General features: G+C 31.9%; 1 protein-coding gene across 12 annotated transcripts in view; it reads right to left on the bottom strand.

Moving 5' to 3' along the window:
• The window catches only part of LOC143054378 (regulating synaptic membrane exocytosis protein 2-like), a 62,913-nt gene that overhangs the window by 11,378 nt on the left and 28,680 nt on the right, over positions 1-22,855 (bottom strand). For 5 of the 12 annotated variants that reach the window (XM_076227386.1, XM_076227389.1, XM_076227387.1 and 2 more), the window contains 13 exons: positions 22,221-22,340; positions 17,941-18,064; positions 16,730-16,773; positions 15,651-15,763; positions 13,545-13,675; positions 12,413-12,578; positions 11,697-11,804; positions 10,663-10,786; positions 9,609-9,752; positions 7,865-8,057; positions 5,465-5,580; positions 1,593-1,859; positions 1,125-1,251 (listed from right to left, as the gene is read on the bottom strand). In XM_076227386.1, coding sequence (XP_076083501.1) covers positions 1,125-1,251; positions 1,593-1,859; positions 5,465-5,580; positions 7,865-8,057; positions 9,609-9,752; positions 10,663-10,786; positions 11,697-11,804; positions 12,413-12,578; positions 13,545-13,675; positions 15,651-15,763; positions 16,730-16,773; positions 17,941-18,064; positions 22,221-22,340 — 1,777 coding nt within the window. Of the gene's footprint in view, positions 1-1,124; positions 1,252-1,592; positions 1,860-2,926; positions 2,945-5,464; positions 5,581-7,864; positions 8,058-9,608; positions 9,753-10,662; positions 10,787-11,696; positions 11,805-12,412; positions 12,579-13,544; positions 13,676-15,650; positions 15,764-16,729; positions 16,774-17,940; positions 18,065-22,220; positions 22,341-22,855 lie in introns of all 12 variants that reach the window. The other 7 variants (XM_076227383.1, XM_076227393.1, XM_076227390.1 and 4 more) reach the window with 5 other exon arrangements.

Here is a 22,855-nt window from a genome sequence, read left to right as displayed (position 1 = left end):
TACACAGTTCTAAAGACCAAATCATAACTTGTCATATATTGACACCATAATGATCATGTGTACACAGTTCTAAAGACCAAAGCATAACTTGTCATATATTGACACCATAATGATCATGTGTACACAGTTCTAAAGACCAAAGCATAACTTGTCATATATTGACACCATAATGATCATGTGTACACAGTTCTAAAGACCAAAGCATAACTTGTCATATACTGACACCAAAATGATCATGTGTACACAGTTCTACAGACCAAAGCATAACTTGTCATATATTGACACCATAATGATCATGTGTACACAGTTCTAAAGACCAAAGCATAACTTGTCATATATTGACACCATAATGATCATGTGTACACAGTTCTAAAGACCAAAGCATAACTTGTCATATATTGACACCATAATGATCCTATGTCCACAGTTTCAAGTTGATATAATCACAACCTCATAGTATAAAACTTCCTTAACCTGATATGTGACTGCCTGACAGTTAGACTAATGAACAGCTGCGCCACTAATTGAGGAATGCTAATTTACAGAAAAATTAATCACACTTAGTACCATGAAATATAACCACATACCTGAAAATGTCTAAACTTTGAAACAAGCCATCATTCATACTTAAGTTTACGATATGGACTGAGCTAGAGAAGAAAACGTTACTGGACTGAGCTAGAGAAGAAAACGTTACTGTTACAGCCTATGGAGAAACAATTCACAAGCCATCATACATACCAAAATTTACGATATGGACTGAGCTAGAGAAGAAAACGTTACTATTACAGCCTATGGAGAAACAATTGGGTAAATTGCCCCAGGTGAACTAACAGACAGACAAAAAAGAACAGAAACATAATACACCCTGATATTTAAACATTATGATACATTGTGTATAACTTTTGTTTTAGAAATTTTTTCTGATGGCTTTGCATTTAACTTTGAAAACAAGCTTTCTTTTGGTCTACCACTGAAAAATAATCAGACTTGCAAGAATACAGCAGTTTTCAGATACAATTTAATAGATTGAAACAATACAAAACTAAGCTTTCATCCACAACAAAATTTGTATTTTTGTTTTTAAAAAGATAGAATTCACAAAATGAAATTTTAAATGTTACCTGAATTTTCTTTGTGGTCTTTCTGACTGTGTAGACATGTAACTGTTAATACTGACTTTTGAAACTTCAGACATATCACTAGTTTCAGATGCATCACTGCCGATATCATCAATTTCAGGGCTGAATTCTGAAAAGGAAAAAAAAAATTTAATTTTACGTAATATATAGTATACTGTAATTTTGAATTGGTCCATCATGTTCATAGTTTAATTCTATTATTACCAAAACTGAAATCAGAAAGGTTAAAAAAAAAAAAAAAACAGCACATTTTAAATTTTGATTACGTTATGTAAAAACAGCATTTTCAGATTTGTCCATTGTTCAACGATTGAATCCCTGAATATTGCTATATCATTGTTGCATACCCAACATATTCTTTAATTCATAGTATTGATTAACATTGTTTATAATTGTTATAGTAGAACACTCAAATACAAAAAAAAATAAATCAAAAATAAATTTCTCTACCTTTTCGTTTGGATCTGTGACCTCCAGGATGAACTCTGGCAAACTCTCTTCCTCTTTCCCTTTCATAGGAAAAATCTCCTCGGTCGTAGGATGAACCCCTAGTTCTATCGCGACTGCTGGAGTTACGTCCTGGTCGGTAACCCTCTGAATCTGAAATGCGCCCCCTACGAGATTCTGAATCGGACCCAGGTGATGGTTTGATTCTCATGCGAATTTGCTGCGCTCTTTTTTCAAGGTCCTGTGTCACTGGAAAATTAAGCCAAAAATCTATAAGAGAATTAAGAGTATGTTCATAGCAAAAACCATGAAACAAACAATTTTACAATATCAAATAAGTATGAAATACCAACATTTTGTTTTAATATCTGTAGTACAAATGTACATGTTTTATAACAAATTGAATTTTAGAATCGATAAACTTTTCCCTTCAAACAAATTTGGTTTAATTGATTTAACCCTATTCCCCTTTTTTAGATAAAGTTTTAAAGGAGTTTTTTTTTAGTTCACTATCCTTTTGATGTCCTCCAGTTATTTCTTTACTTTTAGAAAGGACTCCCAACACCTAGACATTTAAAATGTTGATATAAGATACAAATCTCCCAAGACAGTTTTTGTGTTCTTTAGTGGCAGTATTCAACCAAATGCAAGCATCGATATCAAGCTTCCTTTAGTAGCAGGAGCCTCAGTGGCCAAGTGGTCTAGAAGTAGTCAAACTACTACTTTATCACTGACCTGCAGTTAGCACTGAGTCTGAATCCAACGTGTGGCAGGTGCATTCAACACCAATCTTAGTTAATTAGGATAATTAGGATAATTATTTTTTTCTACCTAAGGCCATTAGTTCCGTCCTGTCCCTCTGGATTCTACAAAATAGCACAATAGTGCTGAAATAGGTGCTAAATACCAATCAATCAATCAATAAATCAATCCTATGGTAGTAAACATATTTTAACACAGCTTTTCTAGCCCGATGTATCTGCTGTCTTTTATTACTTTGTTTAAATAATTGGTCATTCTGTTTAGTCAGTGTTTGTTATTAATAAATCATATGTGTGTGTGTGTATGTGTGGATCCATCATATCAAAGATGCATGTGAAATAAAGTTCAAATATGCAGTGAATTGACATGCTTTTAACAATAAATTCATCAGAATCATATTTAAGTGTAGGATTTGAAAATTGCATACAAAAAATATTCCCACACATTCCTTTCTCCATAAAAAATTTGCAGAAACACAAAAATTACTTGATTTTGAAATGTGATAACTTCATTGCAAACCTTTTGTTTAGATGTCAGTGAAAAATCATATTCAAAATAATGCAACCATTTCCTACCTTCACTTTGCAAATATGCTTTAAAATATATAGATATATCAATTTGTTGTTTAATTTCCATTATAACTTTATATATGTCATAATTCAGAATTCTTCAATAATAACATTTTTCTAGCTGTGTATACCATCCCTAATCATGGTTGAAAATTTAAATGTTGCAACATTATGAAAATAAAAAGTTCTGAAAACCTAAATGAATTTTCAAAATTATACAGAAAAAATATATTAGATGTCTAGATATTTGGCAAATAAGCAGTAACTTTCAAATTCAAAAAAATGCTAGTGTACTGGATTCTTCCTCACTGGTTAATTTCCTGACATTACAAGCCTTTTATTACATCTGTAATTCTGATATAAGGCCAGATTTAAAAATATGTTTGTTTCTAGCTCTCCTGACCCTGGATTTCAGAGAAATTTTTATTTTTCCCCAGTAGTATTCAATATATATTGTAAATTTCCATGACCATATCGTTTCTTGACCTTGATAGAATCCAATTAAAAATTAGAAACTTCTGGTCACCGGAAATGAACCTGAAATTTTTTAACCAATGAAAAATGTTGCAAAAATATTGAATAACAAGAATGTGTCCACAGTACACGGATGCCCCACTCACACTATCATTTTCTATGTTTAAAGGACTGTGAAATTGGAATAAATTCTCTAATTTGGCATTAAAATTAGAATGATCTTATCAAAGGAAACATGTATACTAAGTTTCAAGTTGATTGGACTTCTACTTTATCAAAAACTACCTTGACCAAAAACTTTAACCTGAAATTTGCACTATCATTTTCTATGTTCAGTGAACCGTAAAATTGGGGTCAAAACTCTAATTTGGCATTTAAATTAGAAAGATCATATCATAGGGCACATGTATACTAAGTTTCAAGTTGATTGGACTTCAACTTCATCAAAAACTACCTTGACCAAAAACTTTAACCTGAAATTTGCACTATCATTTTCTATGTTCAGAGAACCGTAAAATTGGGGGTCAAAACTCTAATTTGGCATTTAAATTAGAAAGATCATATCATAGGGCACATGTATACTAAGTTTCAAGTTGATTGGACTTCAACTTCATCAAAAACTACCTTGACCAAAAACTTTAACCTGAAATTTGCACTATCATTTTCTATGTTCAGTGAACCGTAAAATTGGGGTCAAAACTCTAATTTGGCATTTAAATTAGAAAGATCATATCATAGGGCACATGTATACTAAGTTTCAAGTTGATTGGACTTCAACTTCATCAAAAACTACCTTGACCAAAAACTTTAACCTGAAGCCAAAAACTTTAACCTGAAATTTGCACTATCATTTTCTATGTTCAGTGAACCGTAAAATTGGGGTCAAAACTCTAATTTGGCATTTAAATTAGAAAGATCATATCATAGGGCACATGTATACTAAGTTTCAAGTTGATTGGACTTCAACTTCATCAAAAACTACCTTGACCAAAAACTTTAACCTGAAGCCAAAAACTTTAACCTGAAATTTGCACTATCATTTTCTATCAGTGAACCGTAAAATTGGGGTCAAAACTCTAATTTGGCATTTAAATTAGAAAGATCATATCATAAGGAACATGTGTACTAAGTTTCAAGTTGATTGGACTTCAACTTCATCAAAAACTACCTCGACCAAAAACTTTAACCTGAAGCGGGACAGACGGACGAACGGACGAACGAACAGACGGACGAACGGACGCACAGACCAGAAAACATAATGCCCCTAAATGGGGCATAAAAACCTTGGGGTTGATAGGGCTATCTCTGAGTCAGTCAGGTGACGGGAAACAAACAAAATTTTTATTTTGGCCTTATAAACAATAAATAGTTAGCAAAAAATGTCTTTAAAATACGGTTTATATATATAAGTGGTCATAAGCAAACACTATCAAACCCTCAATATAGAAAAAATTAACAGAAGCCTTCTCCTCAAAACTGGTTGTCAATTTCCATTTACTTATCTATCAAATTACTGCAAGGTTTTCTTTTGTCAACGATAATAATGATTTTAAAACATTTCAACCAGGTATCTTTAATATTAAGTACATTTATCCCCCTCTAAAACATTGAAAACCACCACAGAACCTATAAACTATAATAAGACCTACTTTTAACCCCTCGAGAACCATCACAGAATCTACAAACTATAATAACTTTATCCCCCCTCTAACACCACCACAGAACCTATAAACTATAATAAAAACCTCTATAAACTATAATAATACCTTTATCCCCCCTTTAACACCACCACAGAACCTATAAACTATAATAATACCTTTATCCCCCCTCTAACACCACCACAGAACCTATAAACTATAATAATACCTTTATCCCCCCTCTAACACCACCACAGAACCTATAAACAATAATAATACCTTTATCCCCCCTCTAACACCACCACAGAACCTACAAACTATAATAATACCTTTATCCCCCCTCTAACACCACCACAGAACCTATAAACTATAATAATACCTTTATCCCCCCTCTAACACCACCACAGAACCTATAAACTATAATAAGACCTACCTTTATCCCGACTTCTGAGCTGTGCCTCTAATGGTATTGATGGTAATTGACGTTTTTTGGGTGATGGCGTACTGGAAGGTGATGTTCCAACGAGCCGAACTGGTGAACTTGAGGTTCTATAAAAAGATGAAAGTAAAGCTCATATTGAGGTGTAGGTGAAATTAACATAAGATCAAAGTGTGATGTGGGAAATTTTTTCAAGGGGTTTATATTTTGTGCTGATCTTGCAATTAAAATAAAAGCTTAAAAATATCACAAAGCTAAAATATAATTTAGATTACCAGAACAACGTTTTGACCAAGACATTACTATATTATAATAATCTATTTTCATGAGATCATTATATTGTGAAACAAAATGTCATAAATAAAGGCAACAGTAGTATACCGCTGTACAAAACTTGTAAATCTATGGACAAAAAACAAAATTAGGGTAACAAACCAAAACTGAGGGAAACGCATTAAATATTAGAGGAGAACAACGACACAACATTAAAATGTAACACACACAGAAACGGACTATGCATTAGACAAAATCTGATGAGAATAACAAATATAACATCAAAACCAAAAATCATAAAATAGTCATAAATGTTTTGGGTTTTTTTAAACACAGTTGAGTTGCCTCTCCTTCTCTTTAAAAAAAACAATGGTACAAATGTGACCTTTATTATGTCATTTAAGGTTGGCTTTTTTCAGCATACTTTTGTTAATTTGTAACAAGAATGTGTCCCCAGTACACATATGCCCCATCCGCATTTTCTATGTTCAGTGGACCGTGAAAATGGGGTAAAAACTCTAATTTGGCATTAAAATTAGAAAGATCATATCATAAGGAACATCTATAATACTAAAATTACGAGGTCCAATTTGTCAGCCGTCATCACGTAAAAACGACGAATCAAAGAATTCAACTTTATATATAACTAATATAGTACAAAGGTGTAGATTAAAAATTACGCCACTCCAGGCCCTTTTGTTTTCCACGTAATTAATATTGCCAATAATTAAGAAGTTCCGGGTCGAGTCCGATACCGATACCAATAGTATATTCACCTGTTACCGATTACCTTATCTGTATGTTCCGCATCTGACAGGCGCACCACCAAACGATGTATTCAGGATTAATATGCTATATAGTATTACACGGGTCATAATCACAGGGTTGACACTACTTAATTGTCAAATTGTTACTATTGTAGTATTTTATCAGTTAGACTTTCTAAGATAACAATACGAATACTAAAAATCTGGACTAAAATAAGGCGTATAGGTACAGTTTTCAATTTGTTAGCGGGCATGACGTAAAACAGCGAATCAAAGAATTCAATATTTATAACTAATATAGGACAATGCTGTTGATTAAAAAATACTCCATTCCAGGACCTTTTGTTTTCCAAATAATTGATATTATCAATAATTGGTAAGTTCCAGTTCGACGGGTTCAAACAGAAAGATTTGAAAGCAGAGAAAACTGTGTATCTTATAATCAGCATGACTTTATCAGATGACATTACTAATACTAAAATAAGGCTTGCGCATAGTTTTATACTTTAATTCAGTCACGGACCAGCAATATACGGGTGTGTTCTAGTGTATACTAAGTTTCAAATTGATTGGACTTCATCTTCACCAAAAACTTCCTAGACCAAAATATTTAACTTGAAGCGGGACAAACGAACCAATGGATGATCGAACAGACAAACAGACGCACAAACCAGAAAACATAATGACATAAATGGGGCATAAAAATGCAAAATAAGCTTTCAGAGACTGTACTATGTTGGATTTTGGGATTTTTTCTGCCATATTTGTTTTTCTTTGTTTATTGTTTTAGAATATATCAGGCTGTTGGTTTTCCTGTTTGATTTTGTTTACATTTTGTAAATTCATTTGGTATTCCCTTTACTCCATGGAAATTATTTTTTTAACATACTTGATTCGCATAGGATTTTTTCAATAAAAAAAAATCATCAGGTTTAAAGTATTAAAATGCATTGTTAAAATGAATATTTCATCAATGAAATTTCAGTCAGATATTCTCATGAATAACCTGCTTATATTAGATACAACTTTTATTAGGTCTGATTCTCATTTGTCTTAGGCAAGACGTTTTAACTGAGGCACTACACAGGCGTCAAAAGGCGTCATTATGGAGTAAAGGGGGTGGCGTCAAAAAGCGTCATTATGGAGGAAAGGGATAACACAGTTGGAATTTTCTCATTTAAGGCTGTACAGTGACCTATTGTTGCTAAAACCCATACTCTTTTTTGTTCACCGATGGATTGTTATCTTTTTGGCAATCAATAATATCCCCTTGCTTTTACATTACTAGGTATAAAGTAAATCACATGACCATCAGCTGACTTACAGTAAATCACATGACCATCAGTTGACTTACCTAGCAGGAGACAGTGAGCGAGATACATTTTCAGGCACATGGTGAAAAGCTGAAGGAGACCTTGATCTATGACGTGAGCGTTCTGGTTCTACAGGAACTGGTGACCTTGACCTGCGTGAACTTTTATCACCAGGAATGTTGAGAGTTTCTCCTCTACGCGATCCTCTGCTTCTTTCATTTAAATCTTCTTGACCTATAAAATATTAAACAAGATAATATTTCAGATTTATTGCTTGAACAATGAAACTTTATAAAGATAATGGAGCTGACAATTATTATTGTTATTTCAATAAAAGTCTTGCTATAAACAAACACTTTTGATATTACATGCTAATATAATATAAAGTCTATACTTCTATTCTATATATTCAGGAACTGTTTTGGTGTATGCTGCAAACTATAAAATATTTATGTGGGTGTTACTTTCTATAACATTTAATGGTCTGTTGATCATTTAAAGCTTCTTGTCTGCATTTCAAAATTGCTGTCTTGGATCATTTAAAATCTGTAAAAGCTGTTATGAAATTATAAATATTTTTAAAAATATTTTTTAAAATAAAGATTTCCCAAGATTTGTCCTACCTCTCTGTGGATAGATTGAGACTAAACAAAATGTGTCCATAGTACATGAATAGAAATGTCCAACTAGCAATATCATTTGTATGTTCAGTAGACTGTGAATTTGGGGTCAAAACTCTAATTTTGCATTCAAATAAGAAAAATCCTTTATTTTTGTTGATACCAATTTCTGTTAATTGATGAAAAATTGAATTTTTATAAATGTTTAATTTCATTTTTGAAAAAGTTTCCATATAAGGGGTCATCCATAATTGTCAACCATTTTCCAAAGTGTACAAAACATACACTTTTTCAGACCCCTCACCCACCCTCAAAAAGTGTACATCAACCATTTTCAGATTTCAAGACAAGAATCAATAATTCTTAATAAAAAGAAGATCTTGTCTATTAAAGTTTAGTTTAATATAGAAATTTGCATTGAAAAGAAACTGAAACATATCTGACTGTTTTATTTCATTTAATGAAAAAAAGCGTACAGTAAAAATGTAGATTTTTTAACTCCCTCCCCCCAAGTGTACGTTTTGTACACTTTGGAAAATGGTTGATAATTATGGATGACCCCTAAGTATAAAGATAATTCAATTCTAATTCAAAAGAAAAGCTACTGTGGATACATTTATTTTCATGGATACCAATTTTCGTGGATTAAGGAAAACTTACATGTTCATGGATATTTAAATTCATGGTTTTGCGTAAGACTGCATACAAGCCTATATGAAATTTGCAACTTGTTGAACATTTATTTTCATGGTTCTTCTGTGCCCAAAGAAATCAAGGAAAATTGGTATCCCACGAATAATTATGAATCCACAGTAAACATGCATTAGGTATAACAATAGAAAATTCATATTTTTTTTTTAATTTTTTTTTTTTTTTGGTTGATATTTTCAATAAGACAATGAAAAGTAAGTTGATGTGTTGTAATGATAGTTTTAATTATTTCTAAAGTATTGACATATATATATCAAATAGAAAAAAGAACTGAAAAAGACCGACACCACAATATGAAGCTTAGGAAGGGGAGATAACTTGTGTCTGCAAATTAAAAAAACAAAAACATTCTAAGCCAGTGACAGTAACCATGGTGAAATAGTTAACATGGAAACAAAGTCCATCAAGCCAAGCTCTAACTAATGAAATAACATTGATTTTTGCCATTTTCTACCTGGGGACTTTTTTTCATAGGGAGAAATTTGCTCCCTTCCGAGGCCTCTGAGCTCACTTGCATCCGAGAAATCTTCACTACATGGTGTCGGACTTGTCGTGCCTATTGAACTTTCCTCATCACCTCGTAATAAATAATTTGCACCTAACAACAAAGATTTTCCATCAAATCTTGATAAAAGTTTCAATACATAAAAGTTTTATCATGTCTTAAAATTGTATATGACCATAACCAATTAGTATTAAACTAAAACTTTGATATATTCTAAGCAGTATTTTAAGAGAATTCTTGAAATAGCTATAATCTAAAATGAATTTATACCAAACAATTTCATATATTTTCCTGCAACATAATTTGAATAATCATATATTCAATATTCTTCTTAAAAAATAAAGGTTCCCTTGCTAATATTTCTATTTTCAAATGCGTGAAGGTTCTTGATATTATAAAACAACTTTTTTCTAGCTTTTATACTGAAAATATCATTCTTTATGTCAACTGGTTTATGGAAATGTTTTGGTGAATGCATTTCAGAAAATAAAAATACAAATGGAGGTTCCTGGCTTGTTATTTCACAGAATATTGCAGCATTTGGATGATTTGTACTAATAACTATCCTGAATTGAATTAATTGTACAAAAGTTATCTCCCCCTGAATATTAATTGTAATAAATCAGTTGAAATATACTTAGGTAAAATAATTTAAATAAATTCATTTCCAAGAAAATTTATCTATAAACTTTTAGTTTTGTCTCTTCATTTGCAAATCCTCAAAAACCACTCCAAGATGGCAGCTTTAAAAAAATGACTAGCTGGATGCTTTTCTACCTTAAATCATAGATTAAATATCTAAAATCATATTTTCTACTTTTAAAGAACACTTTAATCTTAAGGCTGTACAAATTAATTAAAAGCATCCTTCTATTTTTAACTGACTTTTTGTTATGCAAATTTCATCTCTGGAGACGTAAAAATTAACAAACAAAAAAATATCATTTTCTACAAGATTTCTTTTAACTACTCTAAGTTTACAAGAATTAATCATGCTAATTACCTGGTATAACGCCAATGCTGTCATCAATGTCAAACTCTGACACATCGCTATCACTGAGGCCACGGGAACTGGTAGGGGGAGATAAGTGACGATGACGGAGATCGTAAGGATCTTGACTGGATTTCTACAAATATTAAAAAACCTTGTAAGTAGTTGAAGACAATTCTGCAATAAGTAAACCTCTTGAAAGTTCTTAATAAATCCTTTTTCCAAATTATATTGATTATGATTAAATAACATGTAGTTTGTTTTTATTTCATAGCTATTCGACAGTAAACTATTTATTTTGATGAAAAAATATTTTATTTTCTTTTGTTTCACTTCTTTGACCAAATGCTATCATGTCTGGTGAGGTCAAGCAGAAAGAACATAGCCTTTTTTTCAAATTACCAAAATATATGCCTACTCAATATCAAAACTTTATTACAGACATTGAATATGATATTTCTCAAATCAGCTGAATTAAATTTTGAAAATCTGATAAAATGGTCCAAATACATCTAGTTGGATATTATTTTCAGTGGCAGATCCAGCCATTTTAAAAAGGGGGGTTCCCAACCCAGAGTAAAGGGGTGTTCTAACTATATGCTCCCATTCAAATGCATTGATCGGGCCAAAAAAAAGGGGGAACCTGATCGGCCAAAAAAAAGGGGAGGTTCCAACCCCCGGAACCCCCCCCCCCCCCCCCCCTGGATCCGCCACTGATTTTTCCAGTGAAAATTCCATTGGAATATCAGAAAAAAACTTCATTGGAATACCAGTGAAAATCCCATTCAAATACCAGTGAGAACTCCATTGGGATACCAGTAAAAATTCCATTTGGGGTACGAATGAAAAATTCATTGGGATTCCAGTGAAAATTGCTTTGGGATACCAATGGAAATTCCATTTGGATACCAGTGAGAACTGCCTTGGGATACCAGTGAAAACTTCCTTGGGGTACCAGTGAAAATCACTTTGGGATACCAGTAGAAATTCCATTGGAATACCAGTGAGAACTTAATTTGAATATCATATAAAGTAATTAGACTTACTGTTCTGGGAGATGACTGTGGCAGTGGTATACTGGAGTTGTCATGGTGACTAAGATGGTACCAATAAGGATCATCAATCATATTGGCTGTATTCAAATCTATAAGCACCTGGAAATATAAGATTAAAAATAAAATATGAAAATACTTATTTTTTATCAAACATTTTGTCAACTAATATTTGTGCTCAATACTTAATGTTAATTCAGATATGTTTCTCAGGTTTTCATTATTGAGAAAATTGCAAGATAGGTTTCACAAAATCTGAATACAGCAATTTAACTTTAGAAAGTGTCACTTGTATGCATCATATCCTGCAATTGCAATAATTTAGTTCACATTTTTGTCTATTGTTCTATTGTTCAGTTGATAATTTTGCAAACTTTCTTATTTCCCCAAAAATTGAATTTCAACAATTCTGTTTAAATTCTGCTGTTCTCTGTACCTCCCCTATAAATCGAAAAGCACCTTGATCGTTATTTTTATGACATTCTCCTTACCTTACCAATAAATTGTCTAACACCATATTTTTAACAATTCTGCTGTTCTTCTCACCTCCCCCATAAATTGAAAAGCACCTTATTTGTTATCATATGACATTCTCCTTACCTCCCCCATAAATTGACTAGCACCTTATTTGTTCTCATTATGACATTCTCCTTACCTCCCCCATAAATTGACTAGCACCTTATTTGTTCTCATTATGACATTCTCCTTACCTCCCCCATAAATTGACTAGCACCATGTTTGTTGTAATCCCATACAGTAACTTCCAGGATATGGTCTCGAAAGTCTGATTCTTTTATTGGATAATACATAAATGTTTGATTCCAGGTCGGGTCGTTAGTACTTGCAATGGTCTTTGTTCTTCTTTTGCTTTTCTCACTGTTAATAAATGAAGTTTAAATAAGTATGTTAATCAACTCAAATCAAATACATTTATTGAGGTACAAACAATAAGCAACAAAAAATATCTAACATTTTGATGAAAATAAAGAGGAGAAAAAAAAATATTAATAAAGGAATGCAATAAGTATGCATATCCATAACTTCAATGCTATCACAGCTAAAGTTTTCAATGGTGGTTGCCTCCCTTGGACTATTGAAGAAGAAGATATTTACATAGCAAAAATACCGTCATAATTATAAAAGTAAACAAAAGGTTCACCTTGGTCTCACCAGATCGTACATAAATTTCTAGGCTGATTTAACAAAATAACTGTTAAATTTATTACAAAAATCTCGTTTTATTCTGCATGTGAATTTACAAATATTTTTCATGGTTATGAAAGCAGACCTCCTAAATATCCCAATTTATAGGTGATATCCCCCATAAAAGGTGTAAACCTGAATCTTTTAATTATCTATTGTATGAACTGAATTAAACCAGAAAGTGCTACAAATTTCTCATTTTAGACATAAATAAGTAAAAATTAATAATTTTGTCAATTACTGTAAATTTAGATTTTTTTTACCTGCAAATGCCAAACTTTTCTTGCCACATTTCAAAACATTGCAAACATCTTTATTAACATTTAATGGGTGGTGTTTTGTTCAGACAGTTAACATGATGGTTTTATTTTCAGGAGCCAATGTTTAAAACCTCCATTTTCACTGAACTAGTACAGAATTTTGTTAAGGGGACAGCTAAAGCCCGACTACAGGTGCAGGATTTTCTTGCTGTGTTAACAAAGACAAATTGGTGGCCTTCAGCTGTTTTTTGCACCTTAGTCAGGTTGATGTCTCTTTGACACATTCCCCATTTCCATTCTCAATTTTATTCTGGAGTCTTAGTACATAAAATTTCTAGCCTTTTTCTTAAATTTCCTACACAGTTACAGGCTGACTCACCTTCTGTCTGGCAGTAGATATAACTTGCAGTATGGATTACGGACTTTGCCTTGCTCCGTAAAGGGAAGACCAGCAGCACAAATGATTGTAACTATCAGTTCAAAACTTTTATGGTTGTACCACATTTTCAGCTAAAATAAATGTATGCAAGATGTTTTAAGAATTTAATAATAAAAAACTGTGGATTTCTTATAAATGAATATATTGAATACCAGTTTTCATGTTTTTTGTAGGTCTAGGTAAACCAGTCTTTACTTTATGTTGTTATTTTAGCAGTATTTTTAACATTGTCATATAAATGGGAGGTTTGGCTAGCCATAAAACCAGGTTCAACCCACCAAATTTTTCATAAAATGTCCTGTACCAAGTCATGAATGAGGCAGTTGTTATAAAATTGTCCGTTTCTATGTATGTTGGTGTTTGTTTTTGTAGCAGTTCTGTATTTTGGTTGTTCCATTGTTTTCCTCTTGTAGTTGATGTGTTTCCGTCAATCTTGGTTTGTGACCTGGTTTTGTTTCAATCAAATGGTTTTATAAATATTGAACAGTGGTAAACTACTGGTGCCTTTATTTATTTACACTAGATCTTTGAATCTACAAGCCCCCAGAGATTATGTTGGCCTGTAAATATGATTTTTACAGGCTCTGGTGGAATTTTACAAGCATGGGCTGCTGGGCCTGTAGTTAAGTGAGAAGACTGGGTAAACCATTTATTGAAATTTATATGTGTTTTCATGCAGACTTTGAAAAATAGTACAAAATCAAATAGAAACAAAATTGCAACTTTTCTAAAGCCATGAAAATTGGTACCCTGAAAAAATAAATGATTCCACTAAAAGCATTATAAAAATTTCAGATTTTTAAAATTTTAAGGATATTACAAAAATTATGATAATTGTGTCAACGATGTAGGCTTTTTTGAGTGGCTTGGCATAGTTTTTAAATTTTGATTAAATATATGGTTATAGTAATCTTACTTGGAACCAAGAATCTATTAGTAAACCTATGAAATGATTTCTAATAAAGGGCTGCGCTTTAGCGCATAATACGCCCGTTGCTCTTTTAACTTGTCTTTTATTGGAAAATTCCCCATTTTTTAAGCATAAAAATTCATAACAAGAAAATGTGAAATCTGAAATTTATAAAAATTGAAAGGGAGTTTACATCAATAGATATAAACAATTCACCAAAGTTTCATGGACATTGGTGAAAGCCTTTTTGAGTTATTGTCCGAAGTGTTAAAAATCCCCCTTTTTTTATGAATAAAGCCCCATAAATCCAAAACTTAAAATCTGAAATTTATAAAAATTAAAAGGGAGCTTACATCAATAGATATAAACAATTCACCAAAGTTTCATGGACATTGGTGAAAGCCTTTTTGAGTTATTGTCCGAAGTGTTAAAAATCCCCCTTTTTTTTATGAATAAAGCCCCATAAATCCAAAACTTAAAATCTGAAATTTATAAAAATTGAAAGGGAGCTTACATCAATAGATATAAACAATTCACTAAAGTTTCATGGACATTGGTGGAAGCCTTTTTGAGTTATTGTCCGAAGTGTTGAAAATCCCCCCTTTTTTATGAATAAAGCCCCATAAATCCAAAACTTAAAATCTGAAATTAAAAATAAACGAAAGGGAGCTTACGTCAATAGATATAAACAATTTACCAAAGTTTCATGGACATTGGTCAAAACCTTTTTGAGTTATTGTCCGAAGTGTTGAAAATCCCCCCATTTTTATGAATAAAGCCCCATAAATCCAAAACTTAAAATCTGAAATTAAAAAAAAACGAAAGGGAGCTTACGTCAATAGATATAAACAATTCACTTAAGTTTCATGGAAATTGGTGAAAGCGTTTTTGAGTTATTGTCCGAAGTGTGGACGACGGACGGACGGACGGACGGACGGACGGACAACGGTATACCATAATACGTCCCGTCCCGGGCGTATAAAAAGTAAGGAATCTTCTTGAAAGTAATAATTTCTAATTGGTGTTAACTGGTGTCTTAAAGTCAGCATGAGTAAGGAATAAAAGTTGATTTTCTACAACTATTCACTTCAATTTTTCTTTGAGATAAAGAAACCAATTTATGAATACAATTATACCTGTAATTTTCCAAGTGACATCGGTGACTGATGACTTCTCTGACTTGTTGAAGAAGCAGGAGACATCACTCTTAGATTTGGTCTGTTTCTGTCATTTGAATCTTCTTTGTAACCTGAAAAATACATTTTGACCAATTACGGAATAATCCCTGGTACATTTTTTATTCACTGAAACTTCATAAAGAGATTAATTTCTCTTACAGAGTTCATTTCACTTATATTTTTTTTTAATTTGAACTTGAGTTTTATGGTTTTTCAAAAGTCTGTATACAAGCCTATAAAACAACATTCTAAAGGGACATATTAAAAACTTTTTATATTAATTTAAAAGAACTATGCTTGTCTTTAAAGAAATCTTTAATTACAATTCTTAGAATGCTGCAAAAAAACAAAAAAATAAACCCTCCCCTTTTCCCTTCATTTATTTATTATAGGATAAGACCATATGATGATTGGAAGCCTGAAACAAGGAAAGCAACGTTGAAATATATAGAGGTTCAAAAACTGTTTCTTGATGTGTTGCTTTATTTTGCATTTTCAAATGTTAACATGCACTCATATTTAGCAAGGTTAGATTATCTATTTCTTGATATCAGAACTGAAGACATATTTTGCAGATTTTATTACAAAATGTATAAGCTATCTATATTAGTTTTCAGTTTTCAAATGTTATGCATATATATTCAGCTTTGTTAGATTATATAGTTTATTTATATTTCAATAAAACCCATTTTTTCAGAATTTCATTATGAGCTTTCAATGTTAGTTTGAAGGTTATCAGTTTTGTTAGTAATTAAAAGCTAGAATACACAAACATTATTCGTTTAGTAGTTAAATGCACATAATCAAGCAAGTTCTTACCGGTTTCCTAAAAAAAAGAAAACATAATATTATCAAAAGAAGACATACTTTGTAACTTTACATTTATCAAAAGAAATATTTTGCAAATTTTATTCTATATAATTCCTTTATAGAGCTTTGCTATTTGCCCAAGGTTTTCTATTCATGCATTGTGATGGGAATAACGTTGTTATAGCCCTCTCAGAGAAACTGCAGATTATTTGCATATGAAGACTTACCTTTTATGTGGTCAACGTGGACCCCTGGTGGTACTTCACCATTACTGAAAGTAAAAAGAACCAACAATTTTGTAACATCAGTTACTCATTATATCAACTTTATATTTGTATTCTGTAGTAAGCAGGAAATTGTGTATCAAACAAACTTCCATTGGTCAGTTCTATCTTAATTTCACAGATATAGTGAAGAATATCACAATTTATTGATCTATCTTTCAATTTATGTATTACTATTTAGATATTAAGGTCCCAATGTCATTCACCTCTCACCTCTTAGTATTTAAACATAAACCATCTGAATCTGTTATCAAATTATTTTGTTTTTTAGTGTATAAAAATATAAATTCGAAAAATATAGCAAAACATGCTTTTTACAGTTTTTCTACACACAAATCACTATTTTTAGTTGTAGTTATTTCATGTTTTATCTAGCTTGCAATTGTGCATTTTTAAACCAACAATATAGAAAGAATTAACAATGCAAGTGAAAGCTTTCTTGATTATATTGGTATTGTTGCTCAAACCATTAAACTTGTATATATTCTTTTTTTTCTTGTCGCTAGTTAATTGGTTTCTCAAGTTTGTTAAAAAATATAATATGCTCTATATAATACAGATATGCATGTAAATAAATTGTATCTTTTATCCAGTTGAGTTCTTTTTTAGTGATACAATATTGAAATATTTAAAACTAATTTTAGCAAGCATCAAGATACAATATAGGTTGCATTTCTAAAAATATTGACAATGCAATTTCCCATAGGAACTCCTTTAATGGCTAAAACTGTACCTACCACCTTTACTCTGAAGTTTTGAAAAAAATATATCCTAGAATAGAAAGTTCATATGCATGCACTACTATTTTTTCAAATGTCAAAGTATATGGCTGTAAAGCATGTTTTCAACATTTAAATGTCCCGAAACTTTCAAGAGTTTAAAACTTACATTAAAATTCTATACTACCCCTACCTTGAATTTAGGATTTCCAGATTTCAATATGACTAATACGTGTATGCATATTTACTGGTAACATTCCCAAGTTATGTCTCTACCAGAGGAAACATAGAGATCATAATTGGGAATCAGTGCATAAACAAAATAAATTATCTATGAATATTATATATCTTCCAAAAAGAGGCGTGATTTGAGAAACAGTTGTATTTACAAAGTGCAACCTATAAATGCTATTGTATGTTTACACAAAGATGTACCTGACACTCCTATGCACTATAAGTTCTACTTGTGGTTCTTGTTTAGATTCTAAGATAATGTCATGAACTTCCTCAAAAGTAGCTCTCTGTAGACATCTACCATTCCATTCAACCACTTCATCACCTGAAAAAAATGTTGGTTGAAATTTGAATCAAAATTCCCATTCTTATTAAAATGATGCCATTATAAATATTTTTGGAAAAATTCATTACTGGTGGATAAACAGTATTTTCCTACTATATGTTTGTAATTCTTATTTCCCATATTTTGTGTTTTAAGCTGAATATTTGCCATGATTGGTGCAAAAAAAAAATAATGTGTTTTTTTCTGGTTCATTGTGACAAGCCACTCCATTTTTCCATTTCGTCTGTTTACATACTACTCTTTACAACCAACTTCAGCGCTAAGTGGCTTCAAGTTAGTCACATGCAAACTATAACATTGATGGATTGGTGAGCTACCTTTTGTGACTCACAGCTCATTAAAAGGATGCTTATTCTGTTTTCAAGCTGCAGATTAAAAGGTCCAGCTCAAATAAATGTTTTATCAAGGCCGTCGGAAGGGGAGGTGCGTCGGGTGCGGTCGCACCCCCTCTTTTTAAAAAAAAAAAAAAAAATATTAGAAGAATTTTCAGGCACGGATGATCAGTTGTCCTCCACGCTGACGGGTTACCGTGGTTTTTCTGTCACAGAATAGGACACCTCTGATACAGTTTGAGAGATCATCATTAGTATGACTTTCATTATTACTGACTGACTAGCATATATATTTCGTGATTTGTTTAGGGACCAGCTGAAGGACGCTTCCGGTTGCGGGAATTGCTCGCTGTATTGAAGACCTATCATGGTTGGCCTTCTACTGTAGTCTGTTGAACTCTGTTCTATGGTCGGGTTGTTGTTTCTTTGACACATTCCCCATTTCCATTCTCAATTTCATTATCTATAAAATTGGCAAATTACATTAGATCTACCAACTCATATTTTCAATCTATGAAAAGAAGTACGTATGGTAGTCTTGTAGTAAAGATTCTCCTAATCTCAAAATTGTTTATTGGAGTCAAGGAATTGTATATTTAAAAGGAATGGAAACGCGGCTCGATATCAATCGGGATATTCGCAGAGCACCCGTAGAGCTATAATCCATGTCTGACTCGTTATATAAAGAATCATGACGGAGGTCCATTTCCTGTCATATAGATCGATCTTTTAAATTCACGGGGTCATCTTGCTTGAGAAGATATAAAGGAGAGAGAAGCCCAAAATCAAGAATAAACGACTATTCCGTGAGACGGCAAGGACTTAGGAATCATTTTAATGGCTCATCGAACATATGTTTGTAATATTCATCATGCAAATTTTTATCAGTATAGACCTCGGTCTTGAACCTTGATTGAGTTCCATCCGGATTGCAAAACAAAAAATACAGTGTTATGATTTTTTTTCTTAAAACTACGAAGTTCAAACTAAAATAGTTGATATCATTATGAAGCTGAAACCTTATACTAGCATGAAGCACTTTTTTTCTAGTTTCTGGTAACATTTCTGAATTTTCTACGATTTTTCGAAATTTCAGTTTTTAATTTCAACATTCCGTCAAAACATGTCTTTCAATTTGGGAGTGTAAAACGATTTATTTTGTATATTGGAAAGCAGAAAGAACAAAGCGAGAAAATGATATTTTATTTTAAAGAAGGAATATTTTCCTACAGTTTGGTCTAAATTACGACTGCTAAAGGTTATTGGTACAATGTAAATGATATTTTTTTTCATTCAACATGTTGGAACATGTTAAAACATATGTTTGAAATTTTAAGTAATGCGTCAATAAATACACCAACACGCCGTATTCTCGTTAGGGTTAAATATATAATAGATGTGACATTGTCATACAATTTAGTAGCTTAATCTTTTTTCTATCACATAGCACGTGTTGGTTTTATGAAAAAAGACCCAATATGACACGAAGACAGTCACGATCCCCTATCCACTAAATGTAACACAAAAAAGTAAGTTAGAACTGGCAACGTAAACTACTTTTCAAAAGAGCAGGAACTATTACTTACAGCTCTGTATGTCAAATAAAACAATAACTGTAAAACCCAAAAGGGTAATCTTTAACCTTAAAGCACAGCATAATTTCCTAAATTCTGATTAAAAACACTTAGAACTTGTATCGTTGGTATTCCTCTTCCAAAGCTTATAAAAATTAAAAATTAAATGCTTCGCCAATGACCAAAATGCTCCTGACTTGGGACAGGCGCATGTAAATGCAACCGATGATGGTGTTTAAATGAGATTTGTAGGATTAGAATCGCCCCTAGCCAAGCTTATCATAGGATAAAATCTTTAATTGAGAAATTTTCAGAGAGAATCAACTATGTTTTTTTAAGGATTTTAATAGATGCTTATTAAGCTGCTTGGTTTTTTTTATAATCCATCATATTGTAATAAGATACACGTACGTCATTCATGGAATTCGTCTTATTACGTTTACTTTTATTATGAACACATTATGTGTTCATAATAAAAGTAAACTTGAAAGACATGAAGCCATGTTGTCTTTAAAATCTCTAAATAGATCATGATAAAATGCCAGTAGGTTTATGTTTATATAAGAATTATATATTTTATCCGAAACGCCATGACTGCCTTATGTTAATGATCAGCATTATATGCAGTGCTAAACACCATTATATTAAGTGCTCACAACATTATATTAAGTGCTCACAACATTATATTAAGTGCTCACACCATTATATGCAGTGCTCACACCATTATATTAAGTGCTCACAACATTATATTAAGTGCTCACACCATTATATGCAGTGCTCACACCATTATATTAAGTGCTCACAACATTATATTAAGTGCTCACAACATTATATGCAGTGCTCACCATTATATTAAGTGCTCACAACATTATATTAAGGGCTCACAACATTATATTAAGTGCTCACACCATTATATGCAGTGCTCACATCATTATATTAAGTGCTCACAACATTATATTAAGTGCTCACAACATTATATTATGTGCTCACAACATTATATTAAGTGCTCCCAACATTATATGCAGTGGTCAAAGCATTATATGAAGTGGTCAAAACATTATATGCAGTGGTCACAACATTATATGAAGTGATCACAACATTATATTAAGTGCTCACACCATTATATGAAGTGCTCACAACATTATACGTTTTTTGTTGTATGATGAGATTGTTGTATGATGAGATTGATGTATGATGAGATCATTCGGTAAACATCGTTTTTTAGCGGAAATTACCGAATCCATAATTTGTAAATTACGGTAATTCCCAGCAAACAAATTTAAACAGTTATTAATGTTTGGTGCAAAATAACTAGTTTGTGAATTTAAATTCTTTTAAGAATATAATTCGGACTACGCCGCATTTTTGCGCCTGTCCCAAGTCAGGAGCCTCTGGTCTTTGTTTTTCTTATATTATTATAATTTTAGTTTCTTGTGTACAATTTGATATAATGGTGTGAGCACTGCATATAATGCTGATCATTAACATAAGGCAGTCATGGCGTTCCATACGAAATAATTACGGAACAAAAGTGATGTGTGCAATCCATTTTTTTTTATCATATATATGAAATTGTAATGTTAACTTTGAAAGGTACCACTGTTATATTGATTTAATATGTTGAAATAAAAAGTACCTTCAGTACTAGTGCGATCAATGGTTTATACGCTTTCTTCAATTAAATATCTCCCTATTAACCGTTTAAAAGCTTATTGGAAGAGTATGGATAATCATGTATTTAACGTTCTGAGAACACATTAAACCCTGAAATTGGCTTACCCATTTTCAAAAAAAATCTAAGCTGTAGGAGGGGAGTCCCCCTCCCACACCCACACCCTTCGCACCCCCTCTTGACAAAACCTTCCTACGGCCCTGTTTATATATACAATCATGTGTTGTAGAAGAAAAAAGTCTTCACCTGTGCTTGCATATATATTTATCATTTTGAGAATAACTTTTTATTCATTCAATTTGTGCCACTATCCTTTCCTAAAGTTTGCGTTGGAATATATACCTTTTACCAAATTAAAGGAGATGTGGAGTACAGCAAATTGAAGGACACAAAAACAAAAAGACGTAGTTCATCCAACTTTTTTCAACTAAGGTTTGGTTATCCAAAGGCACTCTGATATCATCCAACAATTAAAATTGACCACCTCAATGCAGTTCATAATGCTGAAAGTGGTGTTAACACCCAATAACCAATCACTAAATCAACCGAACGCTTACCTGGTCGTAAATGCCCTACAGTATCTGCTATGCTGCCTTTCTTGACCTTTGTAATGAAAGCACCAAACTGACCAGCATCTGTCCGTCTGCCACCAACAATCTTTAAACCTGTAAGTAAACCTATAATGGCATTCAAGGTGTAAAACCTCTCAAGGACTAGATAAAACACAAATTTGATATTCAAAGAAACATTTGCAATTTTCGACTTATATTGAACAATTTGTTTAAAAGCACATTCTAATTTATAGCCTCACAAACCATTTATATTTATATATGTAGCAAAATTTTCTGCAATGTTTCATGCGAACCTAATGCATTATGGGTAATATTTTTGAGAGCATACAACCTTATTTTGACATCTGGACGACAGCATCTTAAACAATGGATCTTTAACAAACAGTTTGTTGCTCTAACAGTTATTTGAATGTTTGCTGTTTTGTGTTTTCTTTCTTTGTATAAGGTCAATATCTTTTTGCACAAATATAAAATTGTATTTCATGTTTATATAACCTTAAACGCTCAAAGGGTTGGAAGCTAATAAAATTACTTATCTTTTATAAATTTTAAGGTCATGTATGAATTTTAAAACAATGATCAAATATTCCTTCTTTTTTTATTAGATTATGCTATTTGCA

This window comes from Mytilus galloprovincialis, chromosome 12 (genome assembly GCF_965363235.1).
Source record: "Mytilus galloprovincialis chromosome 12, xbMytGall1.hap1.1, whole genome shotgun sequence".
NCBI lineage: Eukaryota > Metazoa > Mollusca > Bivalvia > Mytilida > Mytilidae > Mytilus > Mytilus galloprovincialis.
This window is presented reverse-complemented; position numbering and strand designations above follow the sequence as displayed.